Source organism: Sceloporus occidentalis, unplaced genomic scaffold, assembly GCF_023333645.1.
Source record: "Sceloporus occidentalis isolate IW3139 unplaced genomic scaffold, rSceOcc1.0.p SCAF_5, whole genome shotgun sequence".
NCBI lineage: Eukaryota > Metazoa > Chordata > Lepidosauria > Squamata > Phrynosomatidae > Sceloporus > Sceloporus occidentalis.
This window is the reverse complement of record NW_028316985.1, coordinates 99,599,429-99,618,581: the sequence shown is the minus strand read 5'-3', so window position 1 is coordinate 99,618,581 and position 19,153 is coordinate 99,599,429. Positions and strand designations below refer to the sequence as shown.

The window sequence follows — 19,153 nt, the reverse complement described above, 5'->3', positions numbered from 1 at the left end:
TTTGGACATGATAACATTTTACCCCTTTTAATGACACACATATGGGGTGTCATCTTAGGCTGCAGACTCCATTCCCACAAAACAATATCCTCAGCCCTATCCAGAGCCAATGTGGTGCAGTAGTTTGAGCACTGAACTAGGATTCTGGAGATCAGGTTCTGAATTCCCACTTGGCCATGGAAACCACCTTGGGCAAGTCACACTCTCATAGCTTCAGACAATGACTATGGCACTCCAGGTTAAACAAATCTTGCCAAGAAAAAACGGGGGTGTTGCCTTAGGGTCACCACAAGTTGGTAATAACATGAAGCCAGGCAGCAATAACGCCCCATCCTGTGTTTTGTGAGAAAGTCCCACGCTCTACAACATGCACAAGAACCTTTGGGGATCTTGTAGCAATTGTGCTGGGGTTCTTCAAGAGAGGTGTATTAAATGATATTGCAAGTCTGAGAACTTGTGTTGATAGTTTTTGTCCTTGAAAAGCAGAGCAGGGGACATGGATGGAACTCAGGCAACTTCTTGAAGGATCTATGCAAGATGGACTGCATGTGTTTTTCCTTTAGTGAAATGCAGTTGTAACTGTTTCAGTTGGGTCTTGTATTGAATTATGTTGCACTGTGTACTGTAGACATACTACTAAATTTCTACTTGAAATATTTATTTGTTAATAAAGGACATGGGCCATGCCAGTTTTCTTCTAGCTTGTTTGTACCTCTGATGATGAAAATAAAGGAATTATTTGTAAAGGAATTAGTTGAGTTGTGTTGTTGCAGAAAGTGGAAATGCTCCAGCCTGACTTCATAAAAAGGAGACTGACCTGATGTCACCAAATCATGCTTCTTTCTTACATTTCACTTCCCTCTGGGTTGATGACTGCATTTAGCCCCATGTCCTGTAATGCTGATCTGTATGTAAGAGATTCTTCACATTTCAAATTGTGCTTTATGATAAAATTAAATGTATAAGGGAACAAGCTTGTTTTCTGCTGCTCCAGAGTACAGGACCAGGAACAATGGATCCAAGCTGCAGGAAAAGAGATTCCACTTCAACATTAGGAGGAACTTCCTGACAGTAAGGGCTGTTTGACAGTGGAACAAACTCCCTCGGAGTGTAGTGGAGTCTCCTTCTTTGGAAGTCTTTTAAGCAGAGGCTGGGTGGCCATCTGTCGGGGATGCTTTGATTTGGATTTCCTGCATGGCAGGGGGTTAGACTGGATGGCCCTTGCGGTCTCTTCCAATTCTATGATTCTATGACATTTGTCTACCACCTGTCAACCAACCAGCATCCCACACATGTACATGATTTGACAGTTAATGGTATTGGTAATTAATGGTATTGATCTTCCAAAAATTCAGTGTGACTCATGGAATGATTGGGATATATACCTGTGGGGCCAAAACAATTCAGAAGCAAATTATCCATTAACTTTGAAAAGGCTGCCCATGATATACTTGCAAACAAGCTAGTAAAATGTGAACTAAACAATGCAACCGTTAAATGGATTAGTAATTGGTTGAACAGCCAAACCCAAAAGGTACTCAACAATGGCTCCTCTCCATCTTGGAAAGAAGTGACCAGTGGGGTGCCACAGGGGTCTGTCCTGGGCCCAATGCTATTCAACACCTTTATCAATGACTTGGATGAAAGGTTAGGGGGCATGCTTATCAAATGTGCAGATGTTACCAAATTAGGAGGAGGAGCTAATACCACAGTGAGGATCAAAATTCAGAATGACCCAAATAGATTAGAAAGCTGCCCCAAAACTAACAAAATGAACTTCAGTAGGGAGAAATGTAAGATACTGCACTTAAGCAGAAAAATGAAATGCACAGATATAGGACGGGGGCTACCTGGCTTAACAAGACTACATGTAAAAAAGATCTAAGAGTCCTAGTAGACCAAAATTTGAACATAAGCCAGTTTGATGCAGCAGCCAAAAAGGCCAATGCAATTCTAAGCTGCATCAATAGAAGTATAATGTCTAGATCGAGGAAAGTAATAGTGCCACTCTATTCTGCTCTGGTCAGGCCTCACCTGGAATACTGTGTTTTTCTAGGCACCACAATTCAAAAAGGATGTTGAGAAGCTGGAGCGTGTCCAGAGGAAGACTTACTGAACGGTGGGGATGTTCCTGCTTGCGTTAGGGAATGCTGTTGTGACCTCTGTCCATTAGCCTAATATTAGTAAATCGATGACAGAAATGGAACAATTTTTCAAGGCACATTTTACCACACAGTGGAGACCAGAAACATTTAATGCAATGTAAGGCAATGATTATTCGGGTACATAACTTGAAATTCATTTGTTATTTAAAACAGCATTGTGTCAACTATTTGAAAAGTGGCAGTGGGGTGGGGGTTTCCAAGCTTCTTGGTTTGAGATGCTGGCCTGGTCATTAAACCTAAAACACTAAGGGCAGAAGCCCCATTCTTGCAGTAAATTTGGAAGGGATGGGTGGTGGTGGTGGTGGTGAAAACATAACACATTCAGAGCACCAGTACTGCACATCTTTGCAATCACGCAACTCGGGTTGCTGCTGCCATTTCACTCTCTTCCTGAGTCCCCTTTTACCCCATGCCCCTGCCCAGTGTCCCACCCAGCATGAGTTTTGAAATTTTTATTTTATTTTTTTATTTTATCTAAAAATTCCAGATCTCTGATACAGTGATGTCAGTTAAAAAGATGGTGGTGGTTGAGGAGGAGAAGGAAAAGAAGAAAGGGGGGAGACCATCTCTAAGAGAGCCCACACCCCAAAAACAGCATTTTGGATAACTTGTATGGTGGTTTTCAGTCCAGCCTCCCTGGCAGGACAAGTGTGTCTAGCCCCGTGCTATGCTTGTCACTGACACAGGGCAGACACTATGAAGTCAGTCTCAGGCTTGTATGCCTGACTGAAGATACAAGAGGAAAACAACAGGTGTGCAGCTGTACTTTAAACAGAACACTTGAGAACTAAAAGATTTGCCTTGTTTACAAAAGAGGCTCTATTAAGTATAATTCTTTCCCTCTATCTGCTATATCTCTTAAGGAAAATAACTTCTGCTTTCCTTTCTAGTTTAAGATAGTGTGAAGAGCTGGAGGAGCAAATTGTTAAATATTCACAACACACATTAAACATTTAGTCATTTCACTTCTCTTTTTAATACACATTCACACACACACCATCATTTCCTTCACAATGAAGCCCCATGGTTCTCATTTCCTAGAAATTTCAGATTTACAGGGAATTATTTTACACAAAATGAGGGAAAACATAGAATCATGGAACAGAGCTTCAAGATACTTCAATAATCTCCATGCTGCCTGAAAAGCTAGACTGGCTGCCCACTTTCCCAAGTTCCTCTCGGCTCCTGTTGTCTGACATTATACTTTCCCCAAATTCCATCTGGCAGCTCCTTCTCTTAAACTGCTTCTCAAAAGAACTCTCCTCATGCCAGCTCCGACGAGAGTCTCCTCGGTCACCGTGCTTCTCTCTCCTGCGGACGGCATAAGCTTGCTCACACCCTGTGGGTAGTTGGCTGCCCCCAAAGGAAGAGTAGGTAGTGCTGCTCCCATATAGAGCAGAAGCAGAATAAAAGTGAGAGGCATCTGTAGCAAAATACCAGCTGTTGCTCAGAGATGTTGTCGTAGAAGCCTGAGGAGCCAAGATGTCCGAATGCCAGCCTTTCAGGCCCAGCCCAGCAGCAGACTTGGCCAAATGCTGCTGACTGGTTGAAAGGCCAAAGACAAAGTTTGTTCTATAATTGTCCTCCATACTGCCAGTTCGGTGCAATGGGTACAAGAGCGACCTCTGAGTGGCACTAGTGGTTCTTCCTAAGGGTTGCCATTTGCTCTGGCTGTCCAGCTGCCAGGCATTCTGGGATTTTTCAGGAGGCTTTGCCTCCTCTTTATCTGGGCTGCTTTCAGGCGTCTGTTCCGAAACCTCCTGAACAGGGGAAAACTGGCATAATTTGCTGCCACCTTCCAAAGTGGCTGAATGCTTGTAGTATTCTAATGTGTCCTCCAAGGAAGGATAGCCCTGTGCTGAAGTTGTGACACAGTTGCTACTTGCCACACAAGATACAGACTTTATATCCAAGGAAAATGAGCGCTTCAGCCTGTTATTGTCTTCAACTTTGTCAGAGGACACATTGAGTCCAATTATGCCTTGTACCAAGGGACTGTCCTCTAACGAGAGCAAATGGCAACTGGGCAGATTTCCAGTTTCTGCTGGCTTCTGCTCCATGGTCTCTGAGGTAGACATAGTACAGAGCTGAGGAGAGGAATGGAGGCTGCTGTTCTGTCCACCCCCCACTCCATGATCACTGCTTTTTTCTAAATGCAAAAGCTTCAGTTTGCTGCAAAGTGGTCCCATTTGGCCACTCTGGTTCTTTATTTTCTTTTCAAAGTCCAGAAGTTGACCGAGGAAGTTGAAGTTGGGAGAAATGGTCGGCCTCTTCTCTTTCACAAATCTAAACAGAATGTTTTTGAAGCAAATAAATAAATAAATAAATAAATTCACATACACACACTGCCCTCCCCCACAAATACTCTCCCACAAATGCTTTGGTGATGCTGCTTTTCCCTGTCCCTCTTCAAATCTCTCTTCAAGACTGATTAATTCTTTGGAGCCTTTGGCTTCATCTGTTAGTCTTCACCCTCTCTTCGGTGTGCTGTGCATAACCATAGTGGTGTATGTCTGACCTGTTATTTTACTCACCCCACCCCACCCCGCACTTCCTTTTATTATCTCCCTCACTTTCATAATTGACTGTAGGCTTTTCGGTGAAGGAATCATCATTACTCCTGTGTTTCACAATTAACAATACTTTATAATCGTAGCATTATAGACTGGAGTTAAGAGAAGACATGGAAATATTGTGAAATCTTTCAATCATACTACCTTGAACACACCCAATCTTGTCTGAATTTTGAAGCTATGCAGGTTAGACTTGGTTAATACCTTAATTTCTAAATCAGTGTTTTAAAGTGGACTGTGTAATGCTTTTTAATTTTTTTAATTCGGGACTGCTTTATCTGTATTTTTTTAATGCATGGTGTAAGCCTCTTTGGGGCCCATAGGGAAAAAAGCATGATATTAAATACTTGGATGGAAGAATAGCAGCGATCTCAAGGCAGGGCTAGGAAGGAATCTTGCCTGAAACTGACGGCTGGTTCCAGTCAGTTGACACATTAGACTAAAAGCTGCTTCCTGTGTTCCTACTGAAGTGCTATTACTTGACCACAGATATCTAGGTATCCAAACTGGATATCTTGACATTAAGAATAAGTAGAGAAAATCCAGACAGAGTGTATGGAAGACACCAAAGTGGTGTGATGCAATAAGGTGGGGGGGGGGAGCTCATTGGTAGCTTTATGATGGAATCTGAGACAAGAATTTCACCAGCAAACTCCAATAACAGTTTATGGGAAAGGATAAACCCATTGAAGTTATATTATCTCCTCCACCATCTCCACCATTGTGACAGTTGGTGTGAGGGATGTGAAGTCACTGATTCTTAACTGAGTTGGTTACTTAGCCTCTCTCCTTTTAATTTCCTTTTGTCTTATTGAATAGCCTAGTTCAAACTCCTTGGTTTTGGGGAAGAGAAAACAGCAAATTTTACAGGGACCTAGCATGTAAAAACAGGCCCTCCCTGTCTGAAACTGGGCTAGGTTAATCCTCTCTTTAGGGCCTACTGTATCTAGACACTTTATGCTGCCGTATGAAACTTTATTAAAAATAGCAGGTCTGGATCAATACAGATGAAATTAGCAACAAACCTGAACTTCCAAACTGGGCTCCAAAATAAATTAAAAGTCCTGTGCAAAGCTCAAATAAAAGATTAATTCTTTGGGCAGCTAAATTTTGTTTCCAATTAGCACAACTTCACTTTTTCTGTCTTTTCTTGGAGACAGACCAGACTGCCCAGGGGCCACAAGTCTCCCATATGGAAACATACTCACTACTGTAGCAATAATTCATCTCCAAGAAGGAGATCTGCTCTGAAAGTAGTCTCTTGTACATTTTACCTAAAATTAGGTGTAATACAGAAGTGACAAATTAAAACTGTGACCCACAGCAGGTTTTTTTTAATAAGCGGTGGTAATTCAGTTACTGGTTTAAACACATTAAAAATACCAAATCCTGTCTGATATTGGAGGCTAAGGAGGTTCAGCTCTGGTTTGTATTTGGATGGGAGACTGCCAGCAAATACCAGGTGCTGAAGACTATATTTCAGAGGAAGGAACTGGTAAAGGCACCATCTAATATTCTTTGTCTAAGAAAAATTAATGGGGTCACTGTAAGCCAACAGGCAACCTGAAGGCGCACACATAATTCAGTTAGCTCCATATTCAAGTGAACAGAAAGGAGGACCAGTGACAGACGCTATGCAAATTGTCTCTTGATGGGCTTCTTTCTGATGTGCAGACAGCTAAGGCGGGTTACACACCGCCATTTAGTACGTAATGAATACGTACTAGGGTTAGGAAGGGGCGGTGCTTCCGCACCCCCCTAACCCTAGTACGTATTCTGTACGTACAATATGGCGGCGGCCGTTCCACACGGCCGCTGCCATATTTACATATCGGACGCTGTGCGTCCGCACGTGTCGCAGCGTCTATGACGTCGCGAGTGCGCCCCTGGCGCCTCGCGACGTCATAGAGGCGCCGCTTAAAGAAGCTCCATTTTGGAGCTTCTTTTTCGGTCCGTGCGGGAGCCGCGCGGTGTGGCTGCTGCGGCTCCCGCACGGAGCAAGCGGCGGCGGTCTGTAACCCGCCTATGTGTCAGTCACATGGAAATCATTCTAGCAGTCATGTTGGAATTGTCTGCAATCACCTCTCTATGTTCATTTCTTCTCAAAAAAAAAGAAAAGAAAAATCTCCTTACTTACCTGTAGGCTTCATCCAAAGACATATCCATTCTTTTCATTATGTATGCAATTGCAATGGTGGCAGAGCGAGATATTCCAGCTAAACAGTGAACCAAAACACGACCATTTGAGGCTTTAGCTTTTTCTGTAGGACATAAAAAAGGAAGAATATACGGCATACCGTAGGATTCTAAAAGATGCTGAAGGCTCCAAAGGATCATCAAACAACATACACATGCACACACATACCCCTTCTTGCTGTACACAGAAAAGGAAAAGTTTTAGCAACCAGAACAGGCAGCACTTAATTGAAAGAAATGGATTACCCATATCCTTGCATAATAATTATAACAAATTTCAACTATATCCTAAAACCTGAAATACTTAAACCTAGGTAATACATAAATGTATGGAATAATTCAGTGTGGTATAGTAGTTAAGAGTGTAGTACTAGAACTCTGGAAACCCAGGATATGAATCCCCACTCAGCCATGGAAACTCACCGGGTGTCCTTGTCCTAGTTATGCTCTTTCAGCCTCAGAGGAAGACAATGGCAAATCTCCTCTGAATAAATCTTGCCAAGAAAACTCTAGCATAGGGTCAACTTGGGAGTCAACTTGAAGACACATAAAAACAAATGGGTAGTGTTGGGGCAGGTCAAACTACAGTAATTTGGAATCTCTTATGCCAAGCACCACCTGTCTTCATACATCAATTAATGTAAAGCTGACAATGCTCACAGCATCCAATAAATTATTATTCTGATCTGCCAAAACTGTGGAATGGGGTGCATAATGACTGCACATTACCTAAACATGTCACATCCAATATCTGAAAGCAATCCAGGCCTAGCAAGACAAGTGACTACATTATCTTTATGCTGCCCTTCCCTAATTCCATAATTGTAAGTTTCTACTGAAACTATGATCACAGAGACATAAATGCGATACCCTAAAAATATTTTTGCTTGTCCACCTACCAATACAGATGTATACGTCAATTGTGACTTTAAAAGGCAAGAAGAATCAAATGCTGTTCCAAGTGCTGTTAACAAAAGTTACCCTGAATTCTTTTCCAATATTAAGAGACTGATGATTCTATGGTAAGGAATTATTCCTTCTTTGTGGTCTCTGTGACTCTGTGGGTTACACTGTACCTGTGCAGAGATCTTTGAAATCTTGCCCTGCCTTCCTCAGTACCATTATCTGCTCATTCTTAGTTCCTTTTTTATCCATCACTGCAACTGGATTGAGAAAGATGCTTTTGGTCACATTGTGACAAGCTTCACAACTTCTTCAAATGTCTGGATTTATTTAGACATGCTTATAACTAAAAAAAAAATTTTTTTTTTATATCTACAGTTGAGCCTCTGTTTTCACAGGGGATCTGTTCTGGACCCCGCCCCCCCGCGAAAACAGAGATTCGCGCATATCCAAGCCCCATAGGCTTAAATGGGGCGCGTGCAAACAACGCCCCTCCATGATTATTCCTAGATCCTTACATTAGGAGGGGCGTCTGTATATATAGGAATTACAAACAAATATTTATATTACCAAAACATTATGAGGCAGGTATATTATCAGCTAACGTAAAAACTACAAGCTAAATTAGCAAATCCGTTTACAGAAGGAATGTTCCATATATGGCTTTGAAATTAAAAAGTTATAGCACCAGCTCCACCACCCCTTTATCCTTTCTTAGAACATTGTTTTTTAAACAGAAAGACAAGTATAACCAATCCAGGGGTGGAAAGGGAAAAGAATATACTGTATAGTGTAAATTTATATTTGAATAATAAACTTATACAATAATAATAACTTACACATAGACTTAAACCAATAGACCCATCATGGCTGCAACTAATGCAAACAAATTTCTTTCAGGTAAAGCCGAACAGAAAAGATGGTTCCCTGAAGAGACTATGGATGCCTTTGACTTCACCTCTGAATGGCTTGGAGCAATCACTCCATATACTGGATGTGCACCAGGCCTTAGCCCTTTACCTGGTTAAGACAAAACCATTTTGACTCTGGGTCACACATAATGACCCAAGAAAAGGCAAAACCAGCTCATCCATACACCTAGTACATTGGGTTATGAACATGATTGACTTGGCTTACAGGCTGATGAACTAACCTCCTCTTTAAAAAGTCTACACTATGAGAGCAACAACTGTTTTGTAGTTTGTTTGTAGAGAAGATGAAGATGCCAGCCACAAATGCTGGCAAAATGTCAGGAATAAACTCTTCCAGAATATGGCCACATAGCCGGAAAACCCTACCAAAAACTATGGATTCTGGCCATGAAAGCCTTCAACAACTGTTTTCTCTGCATTTCTCAGGGAAATTCTCATACAAGAACTCTGCTGTGCCACCACCTGGTCTCAGCTATCCATTCATCTGACCTTAGCAGCTAGATGCAAGATCAAGGTCAAAGCAATTTTTGGATGCACAGTTCTCAATTCAGTACAGGTATAACCCCCGCCATCCACAGTAAGGGAGCTCACTATATGAGTCACATATATGAATCATTGAGATCAAGAAAAGAAAAGGTTGTCTACCTACAACTGTTGTTCTTTGAGTGGTCAACTGTGAAATCACACTAGCTGCACTCCTTTCTTCTGTACTGTGAGCACTTCTCATTCCAGCTGCTGCTGCAGTGCAATAAGAATTAAGAATGGGAGGGAAGGCATAGTGGATAACAGCACTAAGGAAGGTGGGGCTACTGACAAAGACCACCTTGCAGACATTTGTGCGAGTTCATAGATGACCAGCTGTAATCACTGTTCCCACAGTAAACCTCTAGTTTACCACATGTGAAAAACCTATTCATACCAGCTTTGATGGGCCAAAGCAATTACTACACCCCAGGTCTTGCTCTTGCTGTTGTATGCCTTCAAGTCATTTCCAACTTATGGTGATCCTAAGGTAAATCTATCATGGGGTTTTCTTGGCAAGGTTTGTTCAGAGGTTTGCCTTCCCCTTTTTTGCTCCACAGGAGCGCCGCACAATTTGGTTGCTGTGGCGCTCCTGCGGAGCAAAGAGAGGCACCAGGAAGGTGCCTCTTTCTGGTCGTCTACCCTGCCTTAATTTCCTGAATAAAGTTTCCTGAACTTATTAAAGCTGTATTTCTGAACTGAATTCTTCCAGTATTTGACAGTTTGCCTCATTTTCATTATAATGAGAAGTGACATTGGGCCTCATTGCTTAAAAAAGAACAATGAGCAGTGTAAACACTCATTACCTTTAAAGGTGTTTTCAAACATATTGGTGGTGTAGATGATGTTTTTTTAATTGCTTTTTTAATGTAATGGTTTTAATACTTTAATTGGATTGACTTTTTATCATTATAACATATTTTGTCTATTTTTGATCTGTTACCTGCCTTTATCAATTTTTATTTGTACTTGAACTGAAGTGTTGAGTTGGGAGAATGTTGGAGCTGTAGTTCTGGAAGAAAGGTGTGACACAAGTACAATAAATATGTCACATTCAAACAATTAAAATGTCCCTGAAAAAAATCTGACAGCAGGGAGAAGGGGGGGGGGGCTACCTTTTTGTGTTTGTTTTCCTGATGCTAGTGCAATAATTATTTTGCACTTCATATATGAAAGTAAACTGATGAGCACAGATTTTATTTAAATTGTTTTAAAGAAAAAGACATTTAAAATCCTTACCTATAAAATCTACAGACTTGTCCAGCCAGGGGAAAATCTTTTCACAGAAACTGTCATTCACAGGCACTCTTAAGAAGTGGGACTCTGGAATGAAGTCAGGCTTGGGGCAAGTATTACTGGCATTTAATACATAGCCAATGTCGTTCTGCTGCATCAGCTCCTACAAAAAAGAAAGCCAACAGCAACTGTTAACAAGAATTACTATTCACAAATTAGAAAAAAGAATGGCCTTAGCAGTTTATTAGAAGTCAAAACTCCATTTTTCACAAGATGTTTTTGTCACTGTTGAACAAAAAATTCTATTTTTCTTTTCAGAATAAGATAGTGGGCAGCTGTTTGCATCTCAGCCAGCTCTACTATCAATGAGAATGTAGAGCAGCAACTTTTAATATTTTCTTTTGCGTGGAGCATCCTGTAACCATGCTGCACATTCAAGGACTCACACAATGATCAACCCATCAAATAAGTTTTTTAGACTTCTTTTCTTCTCCTACCCCCGTCCTATTTTGTGTGTGTGTGGTATCATGGTGCCAAATGAAGAGTTTTGCAAGAGCCTGAAAGTTCAAACCACCTCTGCCATTTTTGTAACACTGAAAGCGGTCCTAATAAGAGCTATTAACCTATTCTGTAATTTATTCACTTAGTTTTTTTGAAAACGATTTTTCATGAAAATGTTTATATACCCTTTTCTGTTTCATCTTCAATGATTTTTTAAAATGTGGTGCTGTCAAATAATTTCTGATTTACGGCATCCCTAAGGTGAAGCTATCACAGGGTTTTCTTGGCATGTTTCTTCAGAGAGGTTTTTTTTTTTACCATTATGTTACTGAAACTGACTGGCTATGAAATATTATATCATTATGTCATTTAAAATGCAAACTGTCTCCAGGAAGAAAACCTTTCATAAGTGTGACAAACTTGCTCTTTTGAAACCAGATTTGGCTAAGTGATAATAATAAAGTAAGAGAGGAAGAGAGGGGATCTACCAGCACCTTTGAGATTAACCAACAGATTTCAGCATAAGCTCTCGTGGACCCCAGTCAACTAGAAGTGGAATGGAGTCCACAAACTAAAATACATCAATCTCAAAGGCTGTTACATTTCTCCATCAGTTTCCTTTTTTTAAATGCTGAAACAGATTAACAGATCTTTCCCTTTGAAAGTGATGACTGGGCAAGTAAGCTTGAGACTAACACAAAGGTGAATATTATCATAAAATGTCAACAGAAAAAGAAGTTGTCCATTGAGTCTGTGGTTGGTACCATCTTATATCAAAGCACCCACCTTGTTGAGGACATCTCTCTGGCACCCAAGGTAAAGATGAGGAAGAATGCGGGTCGGCCCAGTGTTGGAGACTGGTAAGCAGGGCTGAGAAATGCATGAAGGCACTAGAACAGATTTCCCTTCACAAAGGCCAGGGAAACACCTGGAAAATTCAGCAAATCCACCTGGAGAAAACAACCATTCACATTTCAGATTTAAGCTTAAGTCCTGGGCAATACATTGAGGCATTATGGAACATCTTTAATGTAAATTAAACCACCTGATGGCTGAAAAACATCAGTGAATGTATGTAAGAGGCATAGAACTCTACAGACAGACGTATAATGCCTGCCAGCCTTAGCAGGACCACCAGTCAGTTAGAGCTCTGTTACTGGACTTCAGAGTACAGTGGTACCCCGGGTTACGAAATTAATTCGTTCCGCTGCCGCTTTCGTAACCCGGAAACTTTCGCTAGCCGAAATGCCCTTAGGCGCTAATAGCGAAAGCCGCGATTCCGTGTGAAATCGCGCCGAAAAGCACCAAATTTTTTTTCGCAACCCGAAATAACCTTCGCAACCCGGAAAAATGTTTTTACATGGATTTTTTTCGTAACCCGGAAATTTCGTAAGGCGGCGCATTCGTATCCCGGGGTACCACTGTATGATTAGAGAACCCTTGCACAGGCCTGGGAGGCTGCCAGGCACATCATAATTTTCAAAGGCAGCACTTACATGCATGACTTGGTTGTGGCTGCTGTCGTCACCATATGCTTTCCAAATCAACCCCAACTTCTTCCATGGGGCTTTCTTGGCAAGATTTCTTTGGAAGAGATTTGCCATTGCCTTCTTTTTAGGCTAAGAGAGTTCAACTTGGCCAATGTCATCCAGTGGGTTTCCATGGCTGACTGGGGATTTGCCCCGGTCTCTCAGAGTCCTAGTCCAACATTCAAATTACTATACCATGATGGCTGTGTGATTTAGCCCCAAACATTCACACTGTACACGAGAGCATCTGCTTACGGCTAATGCTTTCCAGTGAAATCCATGCAGATGTTTAGAAGCTAATGATCAAGTGTATAGTAAAAACACTAAAGTTCATGATAAAAAATTACATGTCAAACATCCCATTCAAAAAACTAGCAGCAGCAGTTTGTGTATGCATTGGTCTTGCCACCCATCCCCATAAGTGAATGGGCATGATCCAAGATGCTCCCCTGCCTCTGGAAGCAAGCTTCTGCCTTGCATGAGGGGAATCAGTCTTCTTAGAAATTTAGAAACCTGGTGGCGCAGTGGTTAAATGCCTGTACTGCAGCAATTCACTCAAAACCACAAGGTTGCGAGTTCAAGACCAGCAAAAGGGCCCAAGCTCGACTCAGGCTTGCATCCTTCTGAGGTCGCTAAAATGAGTACCCAGACTGTTGGGGGCAAATTAGCTTACTTGCTAATTAGCTTACTTGCTGTTCACCGCTATGATCTTTAGAATAGCGGTATATAAATAAAACAAATTATTATTATTATTATTATTATTATTATTATTATTATTATTTCTTTCATACAAGGAAGCTTGCTTTGCCTATTTTGTTCAAGGCTCATGCAGTCATGCAAAATTACACACCTGAAACTCAGGAAGGTCATTTATGGGCTTTTTAAAGAAGGATGAGATCTAGTTGCAGGAGCAAGTAACTGTGTGTTTTGAGCTCACCATCACTATAGATCATAGATCTGCAGTGGTGGTGAGCCATGGTTGCACAGTGGTTGAATGCAAGTACTGCAGCCACAAGGTTGTGAGTTCGATCCCAGAAGGCTCCAAGGTTGATTCATCCTTTCATCCTTTCGTAGGTCAGTAAAATGAGTACCAAGCTTGTTGAGGACAATTAGCTTACAGATTGTAAACTGCTTAGAATGTGCCGAGTTCCCTTATAAGTGGTATAGAAATGTACATGCTATTGCTACTGCTATCTCCCATTCCATTCTCCTCCGTCTTAAAGCTAGTGGACATTTTTTTCATGAGCATTCCAGCAACCAATAAAATGGGTGAGTGAGGCACAGAGTGCATTCTCTCTCTGACTTGTTGTAAAGCCTTTGTCTTTAGCTCTCGCTAGGTAGACCATGAGGGATTTCTAAACAGGAGCTCTGAAACTGGGAGGCTGAGGGAACCAGACAATGGAGTCCAGACTCCCAGCTATCCAGAACATCAAGGATTCTAATGAAGATGGAGCAAGCTTGTTTTCTGCACTTCCAGAGAATAGGACCTGGAGCAATGAAGTCAAACTACAGGAAAAGAGATTCCACTTCAACATTAAGAAGAACTTCTTGACAGACACTGTTTGACGGTGTAACATACTCCCTCGGAGAGTGGTGGAGCTTTCTTCTTTGGAGGTTTTAAAACTAAGACTGGGTGGTCATCTGTTGGGAGTGCTTTGATTCTGCGTTCCTGTATAGCAGGGGATTGGGACTGGATGGCCCTTGTGGTCTCTTCCAACTCTGTGATTCTGTTACTACAAATCCCATCTGATCTGTGAGTAAGATTAGGAGAAAGGATGGCGACCTACAGAGAGAACCCCTCACACATGTGCATAGAGCCTCCCTGGCTACTTTCTGTTGCTCCTAGTTGATTGAGCACCTAAGAAGGAAATAACAGATGAGGATGAAGAAACAGATGAAGATGAAGAATTTTACCCTAACCAAAGGAAGTGAACTGGTCAGAGGGGTGGAAGTAATGGGATCCTTCTGTGGCAGAGACCATATCTTTGTGGGATTTGTTACATATAGGAAAGAGGACGCTAAATCTCATTACCATGTACTCTGAATTTCACAAAAGCTGATTCCTATAGGTTTAGGGAAATGCTACATGAAATTCCATGGTCATAAATACTCAAAGGTAAGGAAGTTCGTGGTGTATTGCAGTTCATAAAAAGAGAGATACTGAAGGCACAGAGTTCCAAAAAATTCCCCAATGAGGAGGTGTCTAGCGAAACAAGAGAGAATGTGCAAAGAACATTCAGACAAGCAGAGAGTTAAAAGAGACATGTATAAGAAATGGAAGAAGGGAGAAATAATCAAAAAAGAATCCAAGGGAATAATCAGTAGTTATAGTGGGAAAATCAGGAAAGTTAAACTCAGCATGAGCTCAGGCTTGCTAGAGACATAAAAAATAATTAAAAGGGTGGGATTTTGGCTATGTTTGGAGCCAGAGGAAGAACAAAGAAACAGTAGAGCCAATGCATAAAGATGGTAAAATGGAAAAGGGACAGAAAAATGCAGAACTGTTCAACACATGAGATAGGAATGCTGTGATTACTAAAAGTCGATATAGTTTATCAAAAACAAGTCATGCCAAACATATTATGTAATTTTTATGGAGTTACAAGTTTGGTAGATCGTATGTGAATGTAATATATCTTGATTTCAGTAAAGCTTTTGAAAACTTCCCTCATTACAGACTAGCTGGTAAACTGTGGGTTAGTATTACTCTTAGATGGATTTGTAATTGGTTGACAAATCAGACACAAAGTGTGCTCAGAACTGATACTTCTTTATCCTGGAAAGAAGCGGGCTCCCTCATGGTTCTGTCTTGGGCCTGGTTTTGTTCAACTTATTTATAAATGACTTGGATGATGGGACAGAAGACTTGCTTATCAAATCAAATTAAGAGAAGTAGTTAATATCTCAGAGGAAAGGATCAGACTCCATAATGACCTGTACAGATCGGAGAGCTAGGTCAAAACTAACAAACTGTATTTTAATCTGGATTAATATAGGATACCACATCTAGCCAGAAAAAATGAAATGTGACAAACATAGGATGAGTGAAGCCTTTCTTAAAAGCAGTACAAGTGAAATGGGTCTTAGTGGACTAAAGGTCAGTCAACAATATGATCACAGAATCATAGAATCTCAGGGTTGAAGAGGCCACAGAAGCTATACAGTTGAAACCCCTGCTATGGAGAAGTGCACAACTAAAGCACTCATGAAAAATGCCCATTCAACCTCTGTTCAAAGACCTCCAAAGAAAGACAGTTAACCATCCTAGAACTGCATTGGCTGTTTAGACCTCAGCATAACACTGGTGAATCTGCTGCAGTAAAAAGGACAATGGATTGTAAGCTGCATCAACAGGAGTATAATTCTAGCGCCACTCTATTTTCCTTAGTTTTGTTTACCAATAACAACAACCCACTTTCCCCCAAAATTGGGACTTAACATGATTTACAATTTAAAAGCACAATTAAAAACATACAAAAGTGACAATTAAAGTAGAATTAAACTATTTCAAAATTAATACTGGGCACTTGTGTTCAAGAAGGGATTTGAAAAGCTTGAATGAGCCATAGAAGGATGACCAAGGTGATCTGAAAATCAAGCCCTGTGAAAAATAATGTAGGGTCCTAAATATATTTAGCTTGGGGAGGAGAAGACTGAGAGGTAACATGAGTTATCTTTAAATATCTTTGCAGTGGTTCCGGTCCTACCTCTCGGGCAGGTTCCAGATGGTGTCGCTTGGGGACAGTTGTTCGGCCAAGAGGGAGCTCAAATCGGGTGTTCCTCAGGTTGCGATTCTGTCCCCAATGGTATTTAACATTTAAATGAAGCCGCTGGGTGAGATCATCCGGAGACATGGGGCGGGGTGTTATCAGTATGCTGATAACACCCAAATATACTTCTCTATGTCTCGGACTGAAGCAGTGACTAAGGATGGCATCTCTCCTCTGAATGCCTGTCTTGGGGCGGTAATGGATGAGGGAAAACCGACTCAGCCATTCTGGATGGGGTCACGCTTCCCCTGAAGGATTCGGTACGCAGTTTGGGGGTGCTCCTTGACTCGTCACTCCAACTGACAGCTCAGGTGGATGCGACAGTCAGGAGCGCCTGCTATCAGCTTTGTCTGTTACGCCAACTGCGCCCCTTCCTGGAGCCGAGGGACCTGGAAACAGTAGTACATGCACTGGTAACCTCTCGACTGGACTTCTGCAATGCGCTTACATGGGGCTACCCTTGTGCCATGTTCGGAAACTCCAGTTGTTACGAAATATGGCAGCCAGATTGATCACGGGAACTTCTAGGAACGACCATATAACACTGGTCTTGAAGTCCCTGCACTGGCTGCCTATTAGCAAAGTACAAGGAGTTGGTGATTACCTTTAAAGCCCTACATGGCTTGGGCCCAGAGTACTTGAGGGAACGCCTTCTTCCCTATTGTCCGTCCCACACACTAAGGTCCTCTGGAAGAAATCTATTACAGCCTATTAAATCTAGGCTAACATCAGTCTCCCAGAGGGCCTTTTCTACTACTGCTCCAAAACTATGGAACGACCTGTCGGAGGAGATCCATCACATTCCCACTCTGACAGCTTTTAAGAAAGCACTCAAGACGGATCTTTTCCGGCAGGCCTTTCCAACTTAGTTACCCTCCCCAGATATAGAGATATTTGTCCCCTCATCTGTCTATTCTACCCCGCCTATCTTTCTGCCTATTTTTTGTTTTGTTTTTTGTTTTTAATGTTTTTATACTATTACTGTTTAATTCTGTTTTAGTACTGGGAACGGGGGGTAGGTCTAGGATTTGATTTTTTTTAACTCTATTGTAATTTGATGTATTTTACTGTTGTAACCCGCCCCGATTCTTTGTGATTGGGCGGGCTAGAAATAAATTATTATTATTATTATTATTATTATTATTATTATTATTATTATTATTATTTCTCCATCAGGGTAGATTTTTTTTTATTTGCAGAACTGAATAATTTTCAAAGTTTCATGACTAGGCAGGGAATTTACTCTCCGGACCAAGGCTGTGTCACTCCAGCTTTCATCTGATCAAACTGAAATCTGTTCCCAAAATATTAATAATTGCGAAGATTTCATTCACTGGCTAAAATACTGAAGGTTGAGAGGAGGAAGAGTTTCCTGTAAAGAAAATGGGCAGAACAGTACCTGCACACTGTACTGTACATTTTTACACTCTACTGTACATGACCTAAATACTTGCTTTATAAAGACAAGAAGAATCCAGTAAACCCAGAGATTATGGTTTATCAAGATGGGGGCTGTCCATCTCCCTCTTTGACTATTCACAGGGGCATTTGGAGGCAGGAATGACAGCTGCCCAACTGATACTTTAACCAATAAAGTTGCCTACCAGCAAGATCTATTGGTACCACTTCTTTACACATTCCTCAGCATAGATTGAAAGGATGAACTCCATTTTGGACGTATACTGTTTAAGTGATGCATGCATCCTAAGAGGATGGTCCAGATTTTGCATAGGCAACTAAATGCAAGCATGAGATAAAAATGAGTGTGGAAGGACAAGATGAAAGATTAGTTTGGTTACAGATACATTATTACCCAGCTGAGGGGGAAAAAAGCATCAGCAAAGTTACAGATCAGTATGCCTATTCTACTGTGCTGTCTATTTCTTGGAACACTACCCTTTTGCAAATTAACAGACACAATTGTGTATCTAAATTTTGGATGATGAAAAAACCCAGAGAATACCCTCAGAACAGAGAGGATTTTCACCAATGGGACATGAAAGAGTGTTAGCTAACAGAGGCCCAGCTGTTTTATTTAGTCTGTGGTTTCTGGATTTTTCCTTGTGTTAATACAACATGCAACTTTTCCAGTGCTGGCTTGTTCAGTTTATTACTTGTGGCTACACTTTTCAGATGGGAGTTTCTATGAAACCAACTTAAGGCGCCAAAAGCCATTTGTGGTTGAGAGGGACCAAATTGCTTTTGTTCTGCAGAAACCAAATACCTTCCAGCTCTTTGCTCACAAAAACCCCAGCATTTTCATTTCCCCCCACTTCCAGTCAGAGAATCTTGCCAAAATTCAAAATCATATTTAATTATCTGGCTTTCATGAATACTTTAAAAATGTAGTAGTTTATTTCGAAACCTCCCTGATCAAAGCATGACAGGGTTTCCTCAAACTGTGTATACACATTATAGTATTATAAGGTACAACCACCTTTCTGAAAGGAACTGTTAAGACCAAGGAAATGACAACCGTCTTTCCTCTCCTCCTTCCTAGCAAACGAAGAACAAATGGGGATGGAAGGGGAATGAAGAACTAAGGATTAAGTCCATTTATTCACAAGATTACTGAATTTCCCTGTTTTAAGTTGGTAGTTTAAAAAAAACCCAATACTAACCAGTGTGGTGTAGTGGTTTGAGCACTGGACTCCAATTTGGGAAACCAGAGTTCAAATCCCTGCTCAGCTATGGAAACACACTGGTGATTTTGGCAATCATACCTTCTCAGCCTCAAAAGAAGGCAATTGTGATGGATGGGGTTACAATCCCCCTGAAATCTCAGTTTTGCAGCTTGGGTGTGCTCCTGGATTCGGATCTGAGCCT

General features: G+C 41.3%; 1 protein-coding gene across 6 annotated transcripts in view; it reads right to left on the bottom strand.

Annotated features, from left to right (window-relative positions):
* Positions 1-2,236: 2,236 nt before the first annotated feature.
* The window catches only part of DUSP16 (dual specificity phosphatase 16), a 52,365-nt gene continuing 35,448 nt past the window's right edge, over positions 2,237-19,153 (bottom strand). For all 6 annotated transcript variants that reach the window (XM_089524868.1, XM_089524866.1, XM_089524869.1 and 3 more), the window contains 4 exons: positions 11,815-11,978; positions 10,531-10,690; positions 6,876-6,999; positions 2,237-4,451 (listed from right to left, as the gene is read on the bottom strand). In XM_089524868.1, coding sequence (XP_089380994.1) covers positions 3,275-4,451; positions 6,876-6,999; positions 10,531-10,690; positions 11,815-11,978 — 1,625 coding nt within the window. In that variant the 3' untranslated portion in view covers positions 2,237-3,274. The remainder of the gene's footprint in view (positions 4,452-6,875; positions 7,000-10,530; positions 10,691-11,814; positions 11,979-19,153) is intronic.